The sequence below is a fragment of the Polyodon spathula genome, chromosome 8 (genome assembly GCF_017654505.1).
Source record: "Polyodon spathula isolate WHYD16114869_AA chromosome 8, ASM1765450v1, whole genome shotgun sequence".
Taxonomy (NCBI): domain Eukaryota; kingdom Metazoa; phylum Chordata; class Actinopteri; order Acipenseriformes; family Polyodontidae; genus Polyodon; species Polyodon spathula.
Genome location: NC_054541.1, coordinates 13412321 through 13434780, shown reverse-complemented (window position 1 = coordinate 13434780; position 22460 = coordinate 13412321). Strand labels below are relative to the sequence as shown.

General features: G+C 43.7%; 1 protein-coding gene across 2 annotated transcripts in view; it reads left to right on the top strand.

The window, feature by feature from the left end:
- The first annotated feature begins 542 nt into the window (after positions 1 to 542).
- LOC121319461 (matrix metalloproteinase-24-like) overlaps positions 543 to 22460 on the top strand; it is a 31268-nt gene continuing 9350 nt past the window's right edge. Inside the window, exons 1-5 of one of the 2 annotated variants that reach the window (XM_041256910.1) lie at positions 543 to 1260; positions 18476 to 18624; positions 18995 to 19111; positions 20543 to 20847; positions 21495 to 21656. In XM_041256910.1, coding sequence (XP_041112844.1) covers positions 1135 to 1260; positions 18476 to 18624; positions 18995 to 19111; positions 20543 to 20847; positions 21495 to 21656 — 859 coding nt within the window. In that variant the 5' untranslated portion in view covers positions 543 to 1134. Of the gene's footprint in view, positions 1261 to 18475; positions 18625 to 18994; positions 19112 to 20542; positions 20857 to 21494; positions 21657 to 22460 lie in introns of both variants that reach the window. The other variant, XM_041256909.1, reaches the window with a different exon arrangement.

Sequence of the window (22460 nt, the reverse complement as noted above, 5' to 3'; positions counted from 1 at the left end):
AAGGTCAGGGTCAAGGTTAGGGTTATGGTTATTTGTTCCAAACAATGCTATGAAATACAGGCCTTATTGGCCTTCAGTTTAGAGAAAGAGACATGGAATTACTTTGATAATGTAGTTTGGAAAGGGTTTTACTGATGATATATATATATATATATATATATATATATATATATATATATATATATATATATATATATATATATATATATATATAGTGGCAGAGTAGGGGTTAGGAAAGAGGGTTTGCTGCAGGACTACATCCCCCAGAATGCCATAGGGTTGGGATAGAGTCAGCATCTAATTTAATGAGGGATACCTGCCTGGGATTGAGCAGGCAGGTATACTGTATAAGAAGGATTAGAGTTTGTTTTGTCTGTTTTGTTTGTGTGTTGGGGAATAAATATACAGGCACCGCCCTGTTTACACCCATCTGTCACAAGGTCCCTGAATGTGGTCCCCTGTGCCACTATGTATATGTGTGTGTGTGTGTGTGTGTGTGTGTGTGTGTGTGTGTGTGTGTGTGTGTGTGAATATAACGACATATATACTTGCCTCATGTAAATATAGTAGCTGAGTGCTGATCAGATAAAATGAACTCATATACTGTAAATACAATCTGAGCGTCATGTGACTGGCACAGAGATGTGAGATGATTGCCTGCACTTCTTTCACTTACACGGCACCCCTGTCCTCTGGGTGTTCGGGCACTTTCTGGAGAAATTGCATGTACACAAGAAGAGGGGATCAAATGTTTTGCTGATTAAAAATTACCTGAACTGCGTGCAACAGAACGCAATACAACTGTTGAATGAAGCATTAAGCCGTTCAGTTTAATATGTGCCTGTAGCGCGGCAGTGAACGTCTTACCTTAGCGAGCCTCGGCATTGTACGCCCCGGTTGCTAGGCTTGTCTCTGTACTGTGGAAACATTGCAGCTTTAAGAGACGAGTCTGCGCACTGAGGGACCGAGTTTAGTGGCTGGTCTGCAGTGAAATAAACCAGAAAAAAAATCAGGGAATGAAGGAGCATCGTTCAACCCAGGAATAAAGACAGGACCTGAAGACTGGGAAACAGGAGAAGAAGAAAAAAAAAAAAACAACTCACACGCACAGAGGGAAGAATAACGGGATCAAGCATGGCTGGGATGGGAGGAAAGAGGAGGAAAGCTGGGCTCCCGGGTTTCTGCTGGAAAACCTGCTATTTTCATATATTATTCTGGGTAGTTTCAGTGTGCGGAGAGGAGAAGACCTTCATTGTGGAGGTAGGTCAGGAGAAACAGAGTCTCGATGCAACTGCTTTCTGAGCACGGAGAAGAGCGGCAGCGTGGCATTGCTGCTGCTGCAACCTAGTAATAATAATAATAATAATAATAATAATAATAATAATAATAGAGAAACTATTGCAGTGCAATATGAGGTTCCACTCACAAAAGATAATTTGCATAAAATGCATGGAGAGAGATAGATAGATAGATTATACTAATAGGGTATTCTGCACCAGAGAATTTACAAGACATTGTAAATTAATATAGGCGCAGTCAATAACGAGCGAAGAAACAGAGGCGATAAAGCCAGTATCGTGCACTGCATTGATAGACCTGAATGATATTTCTGTTGAGGAATAGCTATACTATTCACAGAAGCGGAACCTCATTGAAGAATGATGAGCCCGCCAGATTCAATTTTAATAACATTTTAATTGTCAATCGGAACGCAGTGTAGAGCGTTGCATTGCGAATGTGTTTGCATTATATATACAGAACAGGAAGCGGCTGTGCGTTTGAGATGCAGTATAACGGCTTCTCTGTTTGATGGGGGTGACAAAAAACAAAAGAAATTCGTGGTAATCTTTGACTGCGTAGTAATACATCGCGGTCTGTTTGCCTCGCCGACACCGAAATAGCTGAATTCCATGCAGTGCAAACACAGCACGTGAGGCTTATGATGTCTACTCATTACCCATATGCCAGTAATTTAATAAAGATAAACAGTGCATTGTGGAATAAAAAAATGGCTAACATGGGACACTCGTTAAAGCATGTGGAGGTATGTTGTCATGCTGTGAAAGTGGGTGCCGCAGAAGCAAATTACAACAATAAACTCTATAAATATATAACACTACTCTGCAGCAGCACTATGAACTGCATCCCAGAGGTAAAGCAGTGTCTGTTTTTTTTTAAAATTTTATTTAACATTATACATCATTAATTCTTCTTCTTTTTTTTCTATTAGGTAATACTAAACTAAACTAATCTAATGCTAAGACCCCCACCCCACCCCCCAAACAAAGAAACCAGAATTCAGCTGGATTCCAAATATAGCTCATTTCTAATGTATGGGAATAGCAACGAGCCGCTTCAGAGCTCAAGGGGGCACTGGTGACATTAGAACTGAGGATATAGAAAATAGGGGGAGAGCATTTCTGCTTAGTTTAGAACAAAGAACTTGCACACCCTTTCTATAGAACAAAGAACTGTAACCTTGTTTCTGCATGTTACCAATACCAAAATAAATAAATACGCATGCAAGGATTATAACACGCACGTATGCAAGGATGGCATAAGGACAAGTAAGGGTTGCAAGCATGCTTTGCACAGAACCTTGCAGCCAGTTCCAGTCTTGCAGATTCCTTGTGTGAGAGAGACATGCATTCCTTGTCTCCTCTCAGCAACACACCTCTTGCGGGTGTTGTGCATGGCAGCCGTGCAATCCTTGCTTGCTCTTGTGTCCTCCTGGCACAGTTCCTGCGTTGAGCTTGCCTTCATGTATGGGCATCCACGCCTCGCTTGCTCCTGGTAGGATCCTTGTGTTTTTGTTGGAAGGGTAAAACACTCCACATGAGCAGGTGTTCATTTCAGTTCCTGATGCATGAGAAACGCACACACATTGACCTGCTATTGACTTTTGAGGTTGTTCTGTAGCCAAGACATGTGGCTCCTGCCCATTGTATTGCATTGTGTGTTTTTGCATTGTTCAAGTATGGTTACTGCGGGCCTTAGAGGGTTCTGCGTGGCAGAGTATTACACACAGACCCTGCTGTTAGATATTTCTGTGAGCAGTGTTTCTATGAGAGTGTTACAATAGCACATGGGAGGATTCTAAATGAGTTGTTTTGTTTTTGTTTTTTTTAATTAAGATATTATAAAACTGAAGGTGCATTAGCATTTGAACTGCATGGGTTTTTAATTTGTAGGATGCAGATTTTAATTTATGCAAAGAGATGTATTTTAAACAGGAAATGTATTAAAGCATTGTTCGTATCGTACTGTATCTGGATTTTCAAACATGTTTTATACACTTTGTATCAGGATGGGAAATATGCAGTCCGATCCATTGCACAGACCATTAGGTCAGTGCCAGGTTTTACTATCAGCTACACCATACACTCCTACTGTAAACCTCTTACCAGTGAAGTACAGTTTCACTTTTTAAGCTCACAGTAAAACCTGGAATGGCTCAAATTGCTATATATTGAGAGTCTTATTCTCCCAGCCTTGTTTATATGAGTCATATTATGATTTCTTTATGAATGTCTTTGATATTGGATTTTAATCCCTACCACTATATATATATATATATATATATATATATATATATATATATATATATATATATATATATATACTATATATATTAGTAAATCTATGACTTTTAGTACTGATGAATATTTTGACTAATTATAAATCATTGAAGAGGTAGATCTAAAAATGCATGAATCTAAGCAAGTTCTATTGATGGCTGAAGTGTGTGGTCACACCTTTTTAATGCACAGTATACAGTAATGGGAGATTGCAGAGCCGACAACCTGTTATATGAATAGATTGGCAACACTGAATATTTTATGCTATGCAATGAAAAAGCTGCCAGACAAACTGTCAGTAGTTGCTAGCAAATAACCTCCGAGCCTGCCTCCATGTTCTAATTTAACAGTGCATGTGATCAAGTAGTGAAGACGGGAGGGGTTTTAATGAGCTTCTTAACACTCTCACACTGCTTTTTTAGGAGGCTGTGTGAATACATTAACACAGGCAGCTCACGCTCATGATGTCATCTGCATCTGATTCCTGAGATCTTGAGATGCCATGCATAAAGAAGACGAGCTGGACACCACCAGGAGCCAGTCTAAAGTGCCTGTCCATTGTTAGTCTCTTAAATGCAAACAAACTGATGCATTGATGCCTAACTGTGAAATCACATTGGGTTTGCTTATCCAAATCCCAATTGACTTGAGTGAATACTGCTATATTGTGACCTGGAACCTCCCCACCACCCCCATGGTATTGGGCAGCAGGGCAGTCAGAATAACCCACAAAACAAATACTGAGGTGCAGTGAATTGCTGCTTCTGTTTCCCATAGGTGGCTCTTTTTATAAGCCCTTCTTCGAGGTCCTTAAAGGGCTGCTAGCCAAGGTTTAAAAGCCTGCCCTCCTCTTTCCTCGGTTAAAGATCTCTTGCTTCTCTGATGGTGTTTTGTACTGCTGTGATGGAGAATGCAGCCGCTCCCAGCGCTAATGTGCACATTGTGATCACAGCTCTGGAGATGGAAAAGTTGCTGTTTCTTCCTGGTATGATGTCATGTGAGCTGTGGCTCGGTTGGTCTTGCATTTGAACTCATATTCTTAAGTAATGCACAGCCGGTCATGGGGACCCTGTTGAAAGATATGTCTTGGGTACCATGTTTCTGCTGGTGAAACTCAGCATGGGCATTTGATATGAAATGCAACATTATTCTAGTGCATGCTGCTGATCTAGGTCATGGTGTCATACCTTTTCATGTGGTATTGAACTTACTGTCCATTCTTTACAATGGATCAGAATGATACCATGCCCCTTGTGTACAATGCATATTGACACTCTGTTAATTGCAATATTATTCTCAAGTGCTGCATACAGTAAGTTTTGATGGAGGTAGAGTTTGGTGAAGAATTGAGCAATTGACACAGATCTGTTGAGTCGAATATGAATTCCTGCTTTATTTTATTTGAGACATGAGCATGTGTTGTGTGTTGTTAAATAAACGTGCAATTAAAAGTTAAACATGTTTAATAAACAACACATAACAGTTTAATAACAGCAATGCATTCAGGCAGCTGAATGATCAATCGATATATAGATTGATTGATATAGTACCCATCAAACTGACTGTCGTCTGGAAGGGCAGGTTTAGCAGTTAGCCCTTTCGCGAGCCAGTCAGATGGACTTGCACGTTTGTTTTGCTGTAAGTCTTTTTAAATGTATTTTGCAGACCTGCAAGCTCCCTGACTTTATAAAACTTTAATTTGCTCGTAAATCTGCTGCTGTTAAAGTCTGCCTGTGGAGATGCTGCTGCTAGTCTGGCATTGGCATTCCAGTTTACTTGCATTAGCAATCTGAACCGCTGCTTCAGGCTAGAGAAGGAGAGGCTCAAGAGTGCACCATGGTGGGACATCATAATGCTCCCTGTGCTGTGTTATAGTTTACAGCAGAGAATGGACAACGGCATGCCGATCCAATGCACAGGGCACAGAGGGCACTGGCCTCGTGAGTGGCTGTGATTCTGCAGTGCATTGACTCCACAGGGAACAGAGGGAACTGGCCTCGTGAGTGGCTGTGATTCTACAGTGCATTGACTCCACAGGGCACAGAGGGCACTGGCCTCGTGAGTGGTTGTGATTCTACAGTGCATTGACTCCACAGGGAACAGAGGGCACTGGCCTCGTGAGTGGTTGTGATTCTACAGTGCATTGACTCCACAGGGAACAGAGGGAACTGGCCTCGTGAGTGGCTGTGATTCTACAGTGCATTGACTCCACAGGGAACAGAGGGAACTGGCCTCGTGAGTGGCTGTGATTCTACAGTGCATTGACTCCACAGGGAACAGAGGGAACTGGCCTCGTGAGTGGCTGTGATTCTACAGTGCATTGACTCCACAGGGAACAGAGGGAACTGGCCTCGTGAGTGGCTGTGATTCTGCAGTGCATTGACTCCACAGGGAACAGAGGGAACTGGCCTCGTGAGTGGCTGTGATTCTACAGTGCATTGACTCCACAGGGAACAGAGGGAACTGGCCTCGTGAGTGGCTGTGATTCTGCAGTGCATTGACTCCACAGGGAACAGAGGGAACTGGCCTCGTGAGTGGCTGTGATTCTGCAGTGCATTGACTCCACAGGGAACAGAGGGAACTGGCCTCGTGAGTGGCTGTGATTCTACAGTGCATTGACTCCACAGGGAACAGAGGGCACTGGCCTCGTGAGTGGTTGTGATTCTACAGTGCATTGACTCCACAGGGAACAGAGGGAACTGGCCTCGTGAGTGGCTGTGATTCTGCAGTGCATTGACTCCACAGGGAACAGAGGGAACTGGCCTCGTGAGTGGCTGTGATTCTACAGTGCATTGACTCCACAGGGAACAGAGGGCACTGGCCTCGTGAGTGGTTGTGATTCTACAGTGCATTGACTCCACAGGGAACAGAGGGAACTGGCCTTGTGAGTGGCTGTGATTCTGCAGTGCATTGACTCCACAGGGAACAGAGGGCACTGGCGTCGTGAGTGGCTGTGATTCTACAGTGCATTAGCGCTGGGATGGGTGTTAACACATGTCAGTTCTGTACTGTTCTAAAAGTGCACTGAATGCATAACTACATACTGCACTGTGTACAGGGTACAGCTGGAGCAAAGAGCAGGAAGGCTGGGCAACTCTGCACAATCTTAATTGTTTAACTGAACCATTTAAACCTCCTGAAGCAGATCATTGTTTCATTCTTCTTATCAGCCTGGAGTATATAATGGCCCTCCTCATCTGCTCAATGGTGTGATGTTTAGTATTCAGTATGAGCACTGACTGTATGAATGAAATCTTGGCTCCTCGCGCTACAGAAGGGACGTCCTTATTACAGTGCTGTTGCACCGGCGTAGCTTGTGTTTTCAAACTGGGACTCTGCTTCGTCTAGTTGAGCAGTGCTGAGGCAGGAGTTTGCTTTACAGAGCTTTAAAGAGAATCGAGAAGGCATGTCCAGGTTCTGTGTGAATACGGTATGTGTTTATATCACACAGCTATTTCAAGTTGCCTACTACAGTGCAGATGTTATTAATGTGGTGTAATCCACTCTCCTGCATGGGTCAGTGGTCACGAGAGTCGGTTCATTACGACACATTCATGTGCTTGGCTGACAGTGACGTTAACCCGCTTGTTGTTTGGTTTTTGCACTTGCTTAAGTATTAAATATTAAAACCCAGAGATAGATGTGGAGGAGCCAGGTGCTTGTTAATGGTGATTATCGCAGGGCGTGGTTTCTGGTCAGTGCAGTAACTCGTCACCTGACTGAATTCAGCGGCTGTGTTATTGTGCGTATTGATTGACACCTTTCAGATGTCAATCATAATATATAAATAGACATACTAGAGACAATCTTAGACAAAGCTTTCTGTGAGAAGTCTTCATCAGCTCTGCTTCTAGATGTTTGTCTAATCCTTTCGGACGCTACAATTCTCTCCAGTCACTTTGACCATGTGTAGGCCAGTCGTTACAGTCTTCTGGCCTCTGTGCCAGGAATCTGTTTCAGCTGCAGTTTGGGGTACAGATGCTGCTGTATGTCTCTGATCAATCTCTGCTTCTATCTATTTTAGGTTGAACTGTCTAATAGCTAATTGCCCTTGTTCAGTCAATCATGGCTCTTCACTGGGTTGTGCTTCTTTCCCACCCTTGCCTCCTGATGCGCTGGCTTCATTATCCCTGCCTAGGGAAGCTTTCCCCTGGAATGGGGAGATAGTGGAGGCCTCAGTGGCTTAGAGTTTTAATGCACATAAAGCAGTGGAGAAGTCACTGGAGCGCAATGCAATATGGAATACACTGGATTCCTTGGTTTGAGAGTAACCTGTTTAGGAAACTGCATCGATCCCATGTTGTGTGTTTCAGAGGCGCTTACTGCCTAGAGCGTCGGCCCATCCAAGCAATAATAAAATACTGTGAAAGGGCCTTGCACAGTAAGGTATAACCCATGTGCAATTTACAGTCAGCGTGCTCTAACCATGAACTATCGAAACCAGCAAGCAATATATATATATATATATATATATATATATATATATATAGAGAGAGAGAGAGAGAGCGCTGTCTGTCCATCTCCTCATCTGTCTGTCTCATCTGTATTTGTTTAAGCACATGCTGTGGTTGTGATGATCTCTTTTTGCAAGACACTGAGAGCTCTAATGTGAATGTGTTACATTATAAACCCCTTGAGCCCGTGCAGAGTTGAGTGACGTGGACAATAATGTGCAATGAAGCAGGGCTGAAGGGTACCTGACAAGGCTGGCTTGATCTCTCGATGAGAAACCCACGTCTCTGGAGTCCTCTTGCAGCTCAAATGAAAAAAACACTCCAGGATGAATAATGTTTGCAAACTGAAACAAATCTTTCAGAAGGTGGCTTGCAGTGTAACAGAGCTGCACATTTACCAGCGTTGAGGTGAAACTTTAGATCAATGTGAACCTCATGGGTCAATCGTTCAATGGCCTCTCTGAAACAAGCTGGATGGATCCAATCAAGTCTGTGACAGAAGTCACAATCACTGCACACTGGTCTAGGGTGCCAGGAAAGGGGGAGCAGTGACAGGGCCAGTGGCATTTTTTATCAATTGAAAGAGCTGTTCAGAGGCTGCCTCTTTGTTAATGGTTATGGGTGTGCAGAGCTGTTCAGGGGCTGCCTCTTTGTTAGGCTGCCTCTTTGTTAATGGTTATGGGTGTGCAGAGCTGTTCAGGGGCTGCCTCTTTGTTAATGGTTATGGGTGTGCAGAGCTGTTCAGAGGCTGCCTCTTTGTTAATGGTTATGGGTGTGCAGAGCTGTTCAGGGGCTGCCTCTTTGTTAATGGTTATGGGTGTGCAGAGCTGTTCAGAGGCTGCTGTTCAGAGGCTGCTCTTTGTTAATGGTTATGGGTGTGCAGAGCTGTTCAGAGGCTGCCTCTTTGTTAATGGTTATGGGTGTGCAGAGCTGTTCAGAGGCTGCCTCTTTGTTAATGGTTATGGGTGTGCAGAGCTGTTCAGAGGCTGCCTCTTTGTTAATGGTTATGGGTGTGCAGAGCTGTTCAGAGGCTGCCTCTTTGTTAATGGTTATGGGTGTGCAGAGCTGTTCAGAGGCTGCCTCTTTGTTAATGGTTATGGGTGTGCAGAGCTGTTCAGAGGCTGCCTCTTTGTTAATGGTTATGGGTGTGCAGAGCTGTTCAGAGGCTGCCTCTTTGTTAATGGTTATGGGTGTGCAGAGCTGTTCAGAGGCTGCCTCTTTGTTAATGGTTATGGGTGTGCAGAGCTGTTGGTCCAGTGCTGAGTAGGGTTAGGGAGAGCCCATATTAAACCCAGCTGAGGTGACACATCACTTATGAAATGGATGGACTCTGGCGATCTGTGCTGCTAAGCAATGCTCTTGTGTCGGATGGATGTAGCTGACCAGGAATTTCACTGTATTCAATGATAGAGCAGCAGCTGACTGTGCTGTGAAATGGTTTCAATTGAGAAACAGGCATGTGGCATGAAAAGGGGTTTCCATTGGTAAAAACACATCTATACATGCAGAGAGCTGTGCTTCACATGGTCTTCACTGTTTGCTCATTTCATTGAAATTCATTGCAGGACTGTGAATTCCCTTTAATTTAATGAATTATTCTCTCTAGTTAGTGTTTGATACTATATCTTACTTACCTGCGCTTCGCAATACTTTATAGCCCCTTGAGGTACAGTACTGTGCAAAAGTTTTAGGCAGTTGTGAAAAAATGCTGTAAAGTAAGAATGCTTTAAAAAATAGACATGTTAATAGTTTATATTTATCAATTAACAAAATGCAAAGTGAGTGAACAGAAGAAAGACCTACATCAAATCAATATTTGGTGTGACCACCCTTTGCCTTCAAAACAGCATCAATTCTTCTAGGTACACTTGCACAAAGTCAGGGATATTGTAGGCATATAGTCAGGTGTATGATTAAACAATTATACCAAACAGGTGCTAATGGCCATCAATTCAATACGTAGGTTGAAACACAATCATTAACTGAAACGGAAACAGCTGTGTAGGAGGAATAAAACTGTGTGAGGAACAGTCAAACTTAGCTAACAAGGTGAGGTTGCTGAAGACAGTTTACTGTCAAAAGTTATACACCATGGCAAGACTGAGCACAGCAACAAGACACAAGGTAGTTATACTGCATCAGCAAGGTCTCTCCCAGGCAGAAATTTCAAGGCAGACAGGGGTTTCCAGATGTGCTGTCCAAGTTCTTTTGAAGAAGCACAAAGAAACGGGCAACGTTGAGGACCGTAGACACAGTGGTCAGAAAACAGTGGGACCCTGGTACACCCATCTACTGTCCGGAGAAGTCTGGTCAGAAGTGGCCTTCATGGAAGACTTGCGGCCAAAAAGCTATACCGCCGATGTGGAAACAAGGCCAAGCGACTCAACTATGCAGGAAAACACAGGAACCGGGGTGCAGAAAAATGGCTGCAGGTGCTCTGGACTGCTGGTCAAAATTTGAAATATTTGGCTGTAGCAGAAGGCAGTTTGTTCGCCAAAGGGCTGGAGAGCGGTACACGAATGAAAGTCTGCAGGCAACAGTGAAGCATGGTGGAGGTTCCTTGCAAGTTTGGGGCTGCATTTCTGCAAATGGAGTTGGGGATTTGGTCAGAATTAATGGTCTCCTCAATGCTGAGAAGTACAGGCAGATACTTGTCCATCATGCAATACCATCAGAGAGGCATCTGATTGGCCCCAGATTTATTCAGCAGCCTGACAACGACCCCAAACATACAGCGAAAGTCATTAAGAACTAGGAAGAACAAGGAGTCCTGGAAGTGATGGTATGGCCCCCACAGAGCCCTGATCTCAACATCATCGAGTCTGTCTGGGATTACATGAAAAGAGAGAAGCAGCTGAGCCTGCCTAAATCCACAGAAGAACTGTGGTTAGTTCTCCAAGAGAGAGAGAGCCAACCTACCTGCCAAGTTCCTGTGTGCAAGTGTACCTAGAAGAATTGATGCTGTTTTGAAGGCAAAGGATGGTCACACCAAATATTGATTTGATGTAGATTTTTCTTCTGTTCACTCACTTTGCATTTTGTTAATTGATAAATATAATCTATTAACATGTCTATTTTTGAAAACATTGTTACTTTACAGCATTTTTCACACCTGTATATACTATATATCTGTGCTCTAGTTTGGTCAAGTGTGAAAGATGTAATGAACTCACTGTATAGAGATACAAACATTCCCATTGCAGGGAAATGAAAGATGCCAGATGGGATGCATTAGGAATAATTGATTAGAGAAATGCAGCAAGTCCTTTCACGTGATTCAGCTGAAATCAAATCAAACACGCTCCTGTTTCATGAAGAAATGGAGGGTCACAGCGAGCAGTGTTTCACATTTGCTGAAACTCCCAACCCCCTCCTGATCCAGAGCTTACCCAGGATTGTTATCAGGCTATCTTTCACCACACTTGTCTATACTTTGCTGTGCTTTCATTATGAAATACCGCAGTAAGCTTCATACAAATGTAGCTTTTCCTACAGCCTGTAGAAACAGGGACACTGGTTTTTAGGAGCGCTCTAGTTGGATAATACCAATAAACCAAAGTTGGAGAACTTTATGGTCAATTTAAAATATATATTTTAGCTGATGGAAAAAAAAGAAAATTGTACATTAACCTCTGTCAAGCAGAGACTGCAAATTGTGTCAGCTAGTGTGGTTGCATTGAGATATACTGGATGAATGTCCAAGACCACTCACCTCACAGCACTCCAGTGGGATTCAAACCCAGGGCTCCAGAGCTGAAAGGCATGAGCTCCTTTACTAGTCAGTTTATTGGTTCTTTAGTTTAGGCATGTCGTGGAAAAAAGTTTGATTTGTTAGTAACCTTTAGGGATGTTTGAGTGAGTAGGAAGAAGCCTCTGCAAAGTGACCAGAGGATCCAGAAGACTGTCAGCCGCTGTTAAGAAGCATTTCAATTTCAGATTTATCTGATTGGGAAATTGCTTCTATTAAGTAATGTGGGGCTTGTTAAAGAACTAATTAGCGCAGCAGCCTTGTCAGATCAGCTCTGTGAACGATCCTCAGTGTGGTTGCTGGGGTCCGCGCGGTTCATCACAGAGTCGATGCTCCACCAGTCCACATCGATCAATAGCACTCTCTCCACCTCGCCGGGATCCATTTCAAATCAGAGTGAATACTGACAGCGATTTAATGTCATTTCGTCTGAAAGCACTCGGATTTGAAAATGATACGCACCCTTGTGTCTACATTGAACTGGCCTGTCTCGCTGGTGTCATCTTTGGCCTCTGCGATCGTAAAGAGGAGACAGAAGCAGTTTTCTGAGTACGTTAGGTGCTCCTTTATTTGAACATGCTAGTCGGGCTCGTGATATGCCCTGCAGGATCGCTGAAGCAGCTTGAGTCACACTTTTCATCATGATGCCTTCTTCAGTGCTGCCAGCAGTACAGGTGTGCGCCTTGGTGAGCAGCAGACACCACTTTATACAGGTCCGCTCAGACCCAGCCCATTTCTGATCCCTGACAGTACAGACCGATGCAGTTCACGAGGAGTTTTTGTGTTGGGTCCCCTGTGCTGGTTACCAGTGTAACGTAGGCAACCCGGCTGTGTATTAAACTCCAAGCAAGCGCTGAGCCACTGTGTGAAACACTGAGACTCATGGGCATTTACTGTATATTCCATTATCTCAGCATGCGGACAGCGAGTATATTGTAAAAGCATGTTAACAAAAAGAAGCCTGCACATTCACTGTGGTAACATTTGTACACATGGATACTGTGCATTGAATTAGAAATGTACCCCCCTACTCAGAAAATAAGAAGCGGTTTAATAATGAGTGGTAAGGAGAAGGGGGTCAGAATAATAGATTTGGTGTAACTGGAGGCTTCAGCAGGCTGCAGTGTGAGAATAAATGACAATCATTATGTAGCTTGGACTGGAGAGAAGTAACAAAGCAGGCATTGGAAGGGTCGGCGTGTGCTGTGCCAGTTTCACAGTAAATTTCAGTTGGCAAAGCTAGCGTTTGCAATAACGTTTTCTAGCAATAAGAATTGCTCACAGTAGATGCCGATGGCAGCTGCGTTTCGCTCTGCTGTGTCGCAGTGCTGCCTAGTAAAAAGCTGGGGGAGCTGGCCTTGCTTTCAGCTCTGTTCCAGTAAAGGGATCTGTTCGAGACTTTGTTGTGAGAGCATCTAATGAAGTAGAGTGCGTTGGCGTATCCTTGGGGAGTTGGGGAGGGCTTTGCTATGATATCGCCCCTGGTATCTGCAGAGAGGACTGTGCTGGCAGAGCCTACTCAGGGAGAGTTTTCATACTGAAGTGCTATGCTTTTACTATGGGAAACTTTTATAAGGGCCAGTCAGGCTGGTATAAATGAGAATGTGTGCTAGTGGTACTAGCGAACAGGCCAGATATCAGCCTCCCTCTGTTTACCTCGGATTACCTTATGAGAGATCTTCAGATTTTGATTATAGGTCTGTGGTAGCGGAGCGTTCAGCTCTGGAATTCTCTCCCCAGTATATTCAGGAGGTACAACTTGAAGTGTTCTGCTCTGCCACCAGCATTAGTACATGCTGCTTTTGTACCAGTCATCTCTGCCAGACTGACACACAGAACAGCACGGAGAGATGCTTCTCGAAACTGGGAGGGAGAGCTCAGACAGAAGTACGGGGGGTGCTGTAAAAACAAATCCGCCACTTCTCTTGTACAGCATCTGTTGCAGTACAGTTAAATTCCCTGAACTGTTACTGGCTGCGTGGGTTTCCAGTGTTGAAGCACTGTGTTTTTTTAAATTATATCCAAGCTGGTTTCAGGCATTGGGCATGTGGATGCAAACCCTTTCCCTAGTTCTGTTGTGGGTTTTGTTCCTGCTTTTGCAGACTGCAGTAACAGTATTGGAAACTGTGTGGATTGATTCAGTAAGCAGATCTGGATTCTGCCAAATGGAAACTGAGGGTTGATCCATTGCAGATTTGACCTAACGAGCTTCGTTAGGCAAACCTGGGCTGGCTACTGTACATATACACTGTAGCTAATTAACCTCCTAGTAATGGATCAAAGTGCTTAGCAGTGTCCTAGTCCCTTCATTAATTAGGGGCTTGGTAAACCTCACTCACTTCCAAAATAAAAGCGAGGAGAGGAAGGTTGATATCTGGGTGCATAAATAAAGGAATGGAATCAAAAAAGCAAACCCAGCTTGCTTCTAGTGTGCTTCCTTGAGTCGTGGAATCCAGGGTTGCTTGTTTGTTGCGAGTTTATCTCCGTGGTTCTTCCCGTCTCCCTTCCTGTCATGGTACTCTGGGATTGTGGTGTAAAATCGCTGCCTCGTGATTCTATTGGAATGATATCCCCGAGCTGGAAGCAGCAGCTTGTCCAGGCCTCTCCACCTCTCCCTCCAGCAGCAGCTCTCTGGTGTCAAGATCTGCAGTTTGAATATTGCCTTGCTATTATAGTCAGCAAGAACCGGGCTTAACGAGTCTAAAGTGCCATGACAGCAGCCGCCCGGGGGGGTGTGTGTCCGTTCCCGCACCCTCCGCTTGCTGTTTCTCGAAAGCTAATTCAGCTGTAGCACTGAAATGTAAGCTTATGAGCTGATTTGTATTTTTATATAGAGTGGCTTGAGAAGATTAGTTATGGGTTGTTATGTTTCAACAGCATATTGGTCCTGGTCAGTTTCATTGTTTTTTGTCTTTTTAGTAGCCGGTGAGTGAGACTGATTCATTGTTTTATAGATTTCTGCTTTCATTTCAATGTGTATGTAAATGTATTAGTGTTGGAAATCATCGATGTTTAGTGTAACATTGTTGGTAGCAGTTATTTGGAACAGAAAAGCCACGCTGATTAGGAAAGATGTTTATACGAATGCCATTGCTATTGTGCGAGAAATGTATAATACCAGCTCCATTTGCTTTGTGACTTCTAAGACTCTCCATTTAAAAGCACGTCAGAAAATTAGATTTGGACATCTGTAGCTATCTTTTTTGCCTGTCTGCCTGCCTGCCTACCTGCCTGCTTCTCTGTTCACTCTTTTTCTGAAAGCCTGCTTTCGTCGCTCTCCCTCTCCCCGCTGTCACCTCCCTCCTCACAGATACACATTTCACGTTTTCATTTCCTGCCAGGATGACAGATGTTCGGTGCCACAATTATAACGTAACACACATCCACAATTGGACAGAAGATTGGTATTTTTCTCCAAATGTTTTAATATAGCAAAAACAATCCTGTGAGATCTACATATAATAGCCTTTGGGCTTCATAGCATTCTCCCATTTATGATTGGGTAGTATTATGCTGTGTAGTAAAGCAAACCCTACAGCAATCATCACAGGGAATAAATATGAAGTCTGTTCTTTTGATAATTACCAGCTGGTATATGCTTCATAATTAAATTAAAGGAGCCAATATAAACAATCATAATAAATACATATTTTAAAAAATGGTGCAAATTGAATTTTTTGTGTAAAGACCTTGATCAGTCTAAAGGTACTGTTGCTCAAATATACTGTAATCGAGGCATAATAAATGCTGGTGCATTCCCCCTCCTTTTATTGCATGGACTTTTCTTTTTCATTTCTGCAAATGTTTTTATTTTTGTTTCCCTGTGAAAAGATAATTGAATGTGGCTCTCTATCATAGTGTGGAGCAATAAAGGTTTATGAGGGTCTAAATTAAAACAGGAAAAGAAGGAGAGGCATGCTTGTGAACGCATGCTGCTGGAACAGGTCCCACTTGATTAACTACAGCTTGCCTTCTCATTAGCAGAGCCGCTTGCTTATTAAAATATGTAGAAAGGAAATCAACCTTCTGAGATGAACTGCTTCATTGTGGAGGTGTTGTGTTTATCTTTTTTTTTTAACAATTATTTTTATTCGTTTTCCAATTTTCACCCGATTTCGGAATGTTGAATTATTATTCAACCCCGCTCACCGCTGCAACCCCCAAACTGACTCGGGAGAGACGAAGACGAGTGCCGTCAGCCATCTGCTTTCTTTCGCTCTGCAAGCCCGCTGTGCAGCCACCTTCAAACTTACAGCGTCGGAGGACCACGCAGTTCTGAATTGTGTGCAGGCGCCCGGCCAGCCACAGGGGTTGCTGATGCGTGGTGAGCCAAGGACTCCCTAGCCGACCTAAACCCTCCCTGCCTGGGCAGCGCCTCGCCAATTGTGTGCCACCCCCTGGGAACTCTTGTCCATGGTCGGCAGTGGCATAGTTTGGATTCGGACCGCCGATCTCCAGGCTATAGGCGCATCCTGCACTTCAGCGGAGCGCCATTACCGGATGCACCGCTCGGGATCCCCCCGTCACTTGGATCCTTGACAATGTTTTGAGATCACAAAGCTGCTAGGAACCGAATGAGCTTAGATGGGCCGAATGGCCTCCCCGTGTTCATTAATTTTTTTTATTAACAAGGAACAACATTACAGCACTATATTAATAACGACACATTACCCGTGTCATGTTTTAAAGTAATGATAAGGATAAGTACAGTTAATGTCTTAGTTCATATAATGCTATGTCACATGTTATTACTATTAACAATGGCTTGGTATTGTTATAACACATTTTATTACACATCTATAGATGTAGGCTAGGATGTTTGTAACAGATACTCCAACTAAGCTGTTATCCGGCACATGCAGTCGTGTGACTAAGCTGGTATGGATTCTCAGTATTGGTAGCAGCACTGGTACTGATAAGCACATTTCAATTAGAGTGTAATGCATTAATGTCCAGCAGGTGGGTGTGCAGTATCTATCAATCAATCAATCAATATTTATTTTATGTAGCGCCTTTCATAGTGGACCACCATCACAAAGCACTGTACAGGGGTTATGGAAGCCAACAGCTGTAATTGTATTCAAAAAGTTGCTTCCTAAGAGTCTTTGATATTTTTAATAGGGGAAAAAGCATGGTACTTTTCCACTGTGACGGCTTGATTTATTATCATGTTTTCATCTGGCCCATGCTCTATAGATCTGCACACGCCTGTTTCGTGGTGCTGTGTGTGCTTATTATCTGATGATGAATGGCACACTGGTACAGTAAATGCTTACGTGTTATAAAAAAAGAATCATGGAAACCAGTGGGGGTTGTGCACAGATTAGGTTAACACTGTGTGTGCGTTTGTGTGTGTGTGTGTGTGTATGTGTGTGTGTGTGTGTGTGTGTGTGTGTGTGTGTGTGTGTGTGTGTGTGTGTGTGTGTGTGTGTGTGTGTGTGTGTGTGTGTGTGTGTGTGTGTGTGTGTGTGTGTGTTTGCACGTGTGTGTGTGTGTGTGTGTGTGTGTGTGTGTGTGTGTGTGTGTGTGTGTGTGTGTGTGTGTGTGTGTGTGTGTGTGTGTGTGTGGATGTGTGTGTGTGGGTGCGTGTGTGTGTGTGTGTGCGTCTGTGTTTAATTCTACTATTTAAGGGGCAGGTTATACATTATGTGTCTGTTCTGGCAACAGTTAAAAAAATACTTTTCTACAAGAGTAACACATTTGTTATCTTCTGGGACACCAGCTTGCTGCTGCCGCTGCTGCTGCATGATTAATAATGTGCTGAATGAGCAATTCCTTTTAGATTTTCCTCCCCCTCCTCCTCTTGCCGTGATCTCATTATGATGTCTCTCATGGTGTAACGATATATGTTTTACCATTGCCGATGTTTAATGCCCCGTGCTAACGGGACGTGCTCTTCCAATCGGCAAGCTGCAGAAATCAGTTCTTCTGCAGATACTTCTTCTGTTTGTGCTTGATTTCTGTAGTGCTGGGGGAAGTTGAGGAACAATGTTTACAGTCAGGCACAGTGCAGAAACATGGCTCTGCTTGATTTGGTTCTTCTAGTTTGATGTGCTGCCCCTCACAGCTCTGCAGGCAGTGCTCACTGCAGTGTTGACCTGAACTGCCCCCTGCAATCAGTCCTGAGCTCAAGCAAAGACTAAGTAACTGTGTGCTGTTTGTTTTGTGATGTGGACTGATCTCCACTGGGGACCGAGTTCAGCCCTCCAAACACATTTCAACTTGTGACCTGAATCGCACTCCATCTTGGAATTCATTGCCTTGGAACATAAAAACAGCCTCTTCAAATCCATCATAAATACGTATTTTCAATCTGACTTGGGTTGCAAATCCTGTAAATACTGACTGTGACCAGGATCATGTCCGTTGGAATTGTTTTATTTTTCATGCTTTTATTTTGCAGTGCTGTTTTTTTTATGCTTGTTCGAAGTGCTTTTGTCCTATTTTGAATGATTTGTCTCTTTTTGCCATTGATTTTATAATGTGTTATTTCTTGCTGCCTTCTCTTACCAGGACCCTCTTGAAATGAGATGTATTTCTCAAAGGTTCTGTCCTGGTTCAATAAAATAAATGTGTAATTTGTGTACGAACAGGAGCTGAGCCCTCTGTGCCATGCAGCCCCCTCCTCACCCTTCACCTGGCACTTTAGATACATCCTTCCTGATCTGGAGTCTCTGTTCTATGTTTCGTTCCAGACATGGCTGAAGAACTATGGCTACCTTCTCCCACACGACATCCGGACATCCGACCTGCGGTCCGAGAAGGCCATGCAGTCTGCCGTCGCTGCCATGCAGCGTTTCTATGGGATACCTGTGACAGGTGTGCTGGATCAGACAACGATAGAGTAAGAGATCTTTATTGGTCATCTCCTTCCCTTCTTTGGTTCGTGGAGTGACGGGAGTCTGTTAGTGGTGGTTCAGCGGACTGAAGTTTATTAAAGAGTAGGTCAACCCAAATTACCCGGGGGATAGGACTAGAAAGCATGAAATGCAAGTGGAGAAAATGAATATCTAGAGGGTAATTGATATGTGGGCATGTTTACCAGTCTGATGTGGTAGCAGGGTCATTAGTTACCTGGCTCATTAATGAATCCCGTTGATACAGCCCCTGGGGCAACAGACACAAACCCTGCTCCTGGATGTCGTAGACCAGTTCTCTTCCTTCCTTTCCCCCACACTGCACCAGAAAGCTGGATCTTCTTCTCATTTTTCCAGGTGGATGAGAAAGCCTCGGTGCGGAGTGCCGGACCACCCTGGGATCAGCCGGAGAAGGAGGAATAAACGCTATGCGCTGACAGGACAGAAGTGGAGACAGAAACACATCACCTACAGGTAGGAGCTTCTCCTGGGGACTCGGCTATTGCTGTAAATGAGATGGGAGTCGCTCGGCGGTTTGAAGGGCTGGAGTGGGCTCTTTGGGGTTGGCTTTTGATTCATTCATTTGGCCTTGCCTCTGCTATGGTCCTGCTATATGAAGCTTGAAATAGATGATCGGACTAATGATGTATAAAATCACATTACACAAGGGTAGACTCTTTTGCTAACTTACCCGGAGAATTGCATCCTTCAGGGTAGCTCATTCTAAAACTTTTCAAAGTGCTCCAACACAAATTCTGAGCTAAAACCCAGAGCTTGCCTGTTCTGGTGTTTGCAGCTCTGTCTCAGGTCAGCAGTAAAACATATTGATTCTCCAAAGCTGTACACTTTTATCGACTTGCCTTGGCTGTTCTCCAGGATGTATTTTAGAGATTTGCACTCCACTCCACCGGGTGCCAGTTTCTTCCATGAGGAGAGAGTGCATCTCTCCAGCTCCTGGATTGCCCTCATCTCTAAGCAAGGCTGAGTTCAGTAGCATTTTGATCTGCCCCCAGACGGGCCTCACAAAGGTGTTCCTGTGCTTTCCAGCCCTTTTCGGTCGAGTGCTATATTTGGGATTGTGTTGGAGGTAACTGAACCCGATCTAATCTTTGCATGCTGTCAGGACCCATCATTATCAAAGCTTAGTCTGGACACTGGACTCGAGACTTTGACGTCATGTTGCATGAGCGTCTGGCTTCAGCCAGCAGGCAGCCTTTTTATGATTGTTCTTGGCAGATGTGCTGTTTCATTTATGTGCACCTAGAGTCACCAAGAGATCCATTTGATATTTCTCTTGGGATTGTCCCATAAAAAGCACTAAGAAAAAACATCAATGTTTTCTTGTTCTCTGCTTACAGCGACTTAACTTGACCTTTGTCCTGTGCCACGCTGCAATTAATGGCATTTAGTTTGTATTATTGCATACTGGTATATTCCAATATTTTCCTGGTGTAGGCTAAAGTCACAGTTGCATCGCTCAGTGCATAAATCACGCCTTGCATGAGTACCACCTCCACATCCTGACTGGTTCACAATGTGCACACATGTCCACATCCCAGGAAATCCTTTTGGTCTCATTTTATTTCAGCTGAAATCTTTTCCAATTTTGGTTTTCTATTATTGTTACTGATGTCAAAAGGTTCCTGAGTGATCATCTTGCATGTCTGTATAGTCTTGCATTCAAGTACCTTTTTCAGTGCCGAATTGTCTTGGTGAGATTAACAATCCTGCAGGAGGGAATACATCTGTTGTTAAGCACAGCACAGCAGAGGACAGGCTCAGCCTGACTTCCGCAGGAGGCTGAAACCGTACTGTCCACGAATACAGATTTAGCTTTGAAATTGTCTTGACCTGAATTCATTTTAAGTCAAGAAACATATTTTGTTTTTCTTTTGACTGCTTCAGCATACATAACTACACCCCCAAGGTGGGAGAGCTTGAGACACGGAAAGCTATCCGGCAAGCTTTCGATGTGTGGCAGAGGGTGACCCCGCTGACGTTTGAGGAGGTCCCGTATCACGAGATTAAGAGCGAGAGGAAGGAGGCAGACATCATGATCTTCTTCGCTTCGGGTTTCCATGGAGACAGCTCTCCGTTTGACGGGGAGGGGGGGTTTCTGGCCCATGCCTATTTCCCGGGTCCGGGGATCGGAGGCGACACGCACTTCGACTCAGACGAGCCGTGGACTCTGGGGAACGCAAATCACGACGGTAACCGTGGTAAATTCCTTTCAATCTAGCATGAATAGGCCAGCTGTGAAAAAGATGATTTTGTGCTTATTAGCAAAGCCCTGTAGGATTTAGAAAGGGAAGGAATTTAAACATATAATCCAATCAAACATAGTCTGGTACCATGCGTAACAGTCCATAGGCTTTTCTCTTAAATGACATGACTGGAAATCAGGCACAGGTCAAATGCTGGGAAATTCAAGTTTTGCTGGATATTGACCTCAGCTGTGTATTAATTCCCAGAGTACAGGCCTTCCTTTTATTTTCATTATGATTTCTAATTCCTTGTTATTATATCATGGAAAGATAAATAACAAAGGTCAGCCGTGCTGGCAGTAAAACACAGTGGAGAATACTTGGTATTTTAGTTTATACAAAACACTGATCTACTTCAAGAAAGGAAAAAAAATCCAAACCTTTAAATTCCCTCTCCGTTCAGTTTTAAGCAAAGAGCAAAAGCTTCTCTCAGTGTGTCTGCCAGTCTCTCTGGTGTGGATCCGATTCGTTCTGCAGTCCTGTGTAATCTTGCTTTCTTTTTACAAGCAGCTTGTTTTTTTAATAATGACTGAGAGGAAACAAAAATGAAAATATCGTTGTGTTTGCTTGTTTCCCTCTGCCCGCTCTTTTAGGAAATGACTTGTTTTTAGTGGCAGTCCACGAGCTGGGCCATGCCCTGGGCTTAGAGCACTCCAACGATCCCAGCGCCATCATGGCTCCCTTCTACCAGTACATGGAGACGCAGAACTTCAAGCTCCCCCAGGACGATCTGCAGGGCATCCAGAAGATCTATGGTTTGTAAATGTGTGTCTTGTGAGTGGTGACTGAAAGGGTTAATTACCTTGGTGAGATGATATATACAGTATGCAGACAAAACACGTCCCACTCAATAAAAAAAAATTATATTCCCTTAATAAATGGAGCTAGTCAATCAAACCTCGAGACATGCCAGGAATGGCAAAAAAAATGTGGGTAAATCCAGGAAGATTTCTTTGGATTTAATCCCATTCAGTAAGCCAGCTTTGATACAGATGATGTAGTGCTAGTGGGATTTAGTTGATGGTAATTTAATAACATAACCCAATCAAACACAGCCTTTACGAGTTGCACATTCTCATGAGAGTTTTATTTAATTTGATTGTTTTTATGTTCTTTTGTCTTCCACGCTGTTTGGAAAAGAGTGCGTTTTTCCTCAGGGTTATCCCACAATCTCCTGACTGTGGTTTGAATATTTAAATGTTTCTGCTCAACGTTCCCACCCCTAGTGGTTTTCTGATCTGCATTCTCCAGCGTCAAGACAGAAATATGAGATTTGGCTGCAAGCCTAGGCTTGTTTTTAAGAGTGATTCTTTTCAAACCCAGGAAGGATCATTGCAAGTTGCAGACACTCCCCAGCAGGCTATTTGATTTGATCATCAACTGTGAGCCTTCCTGTCCAATTGGAAACCATTGGGAGACTTTTATCAGCCAGGTTCTGCTAGTCGAGGACTCACAGAGTCAACAAAAGTCTCAGGAGGTCTATGGGTCTTAACTTTCCGCTCCTTCAATCGCTGCCTCTGTTAGTTAAACCCAGTGAAGGGATTGTTTGGAGAGTTATG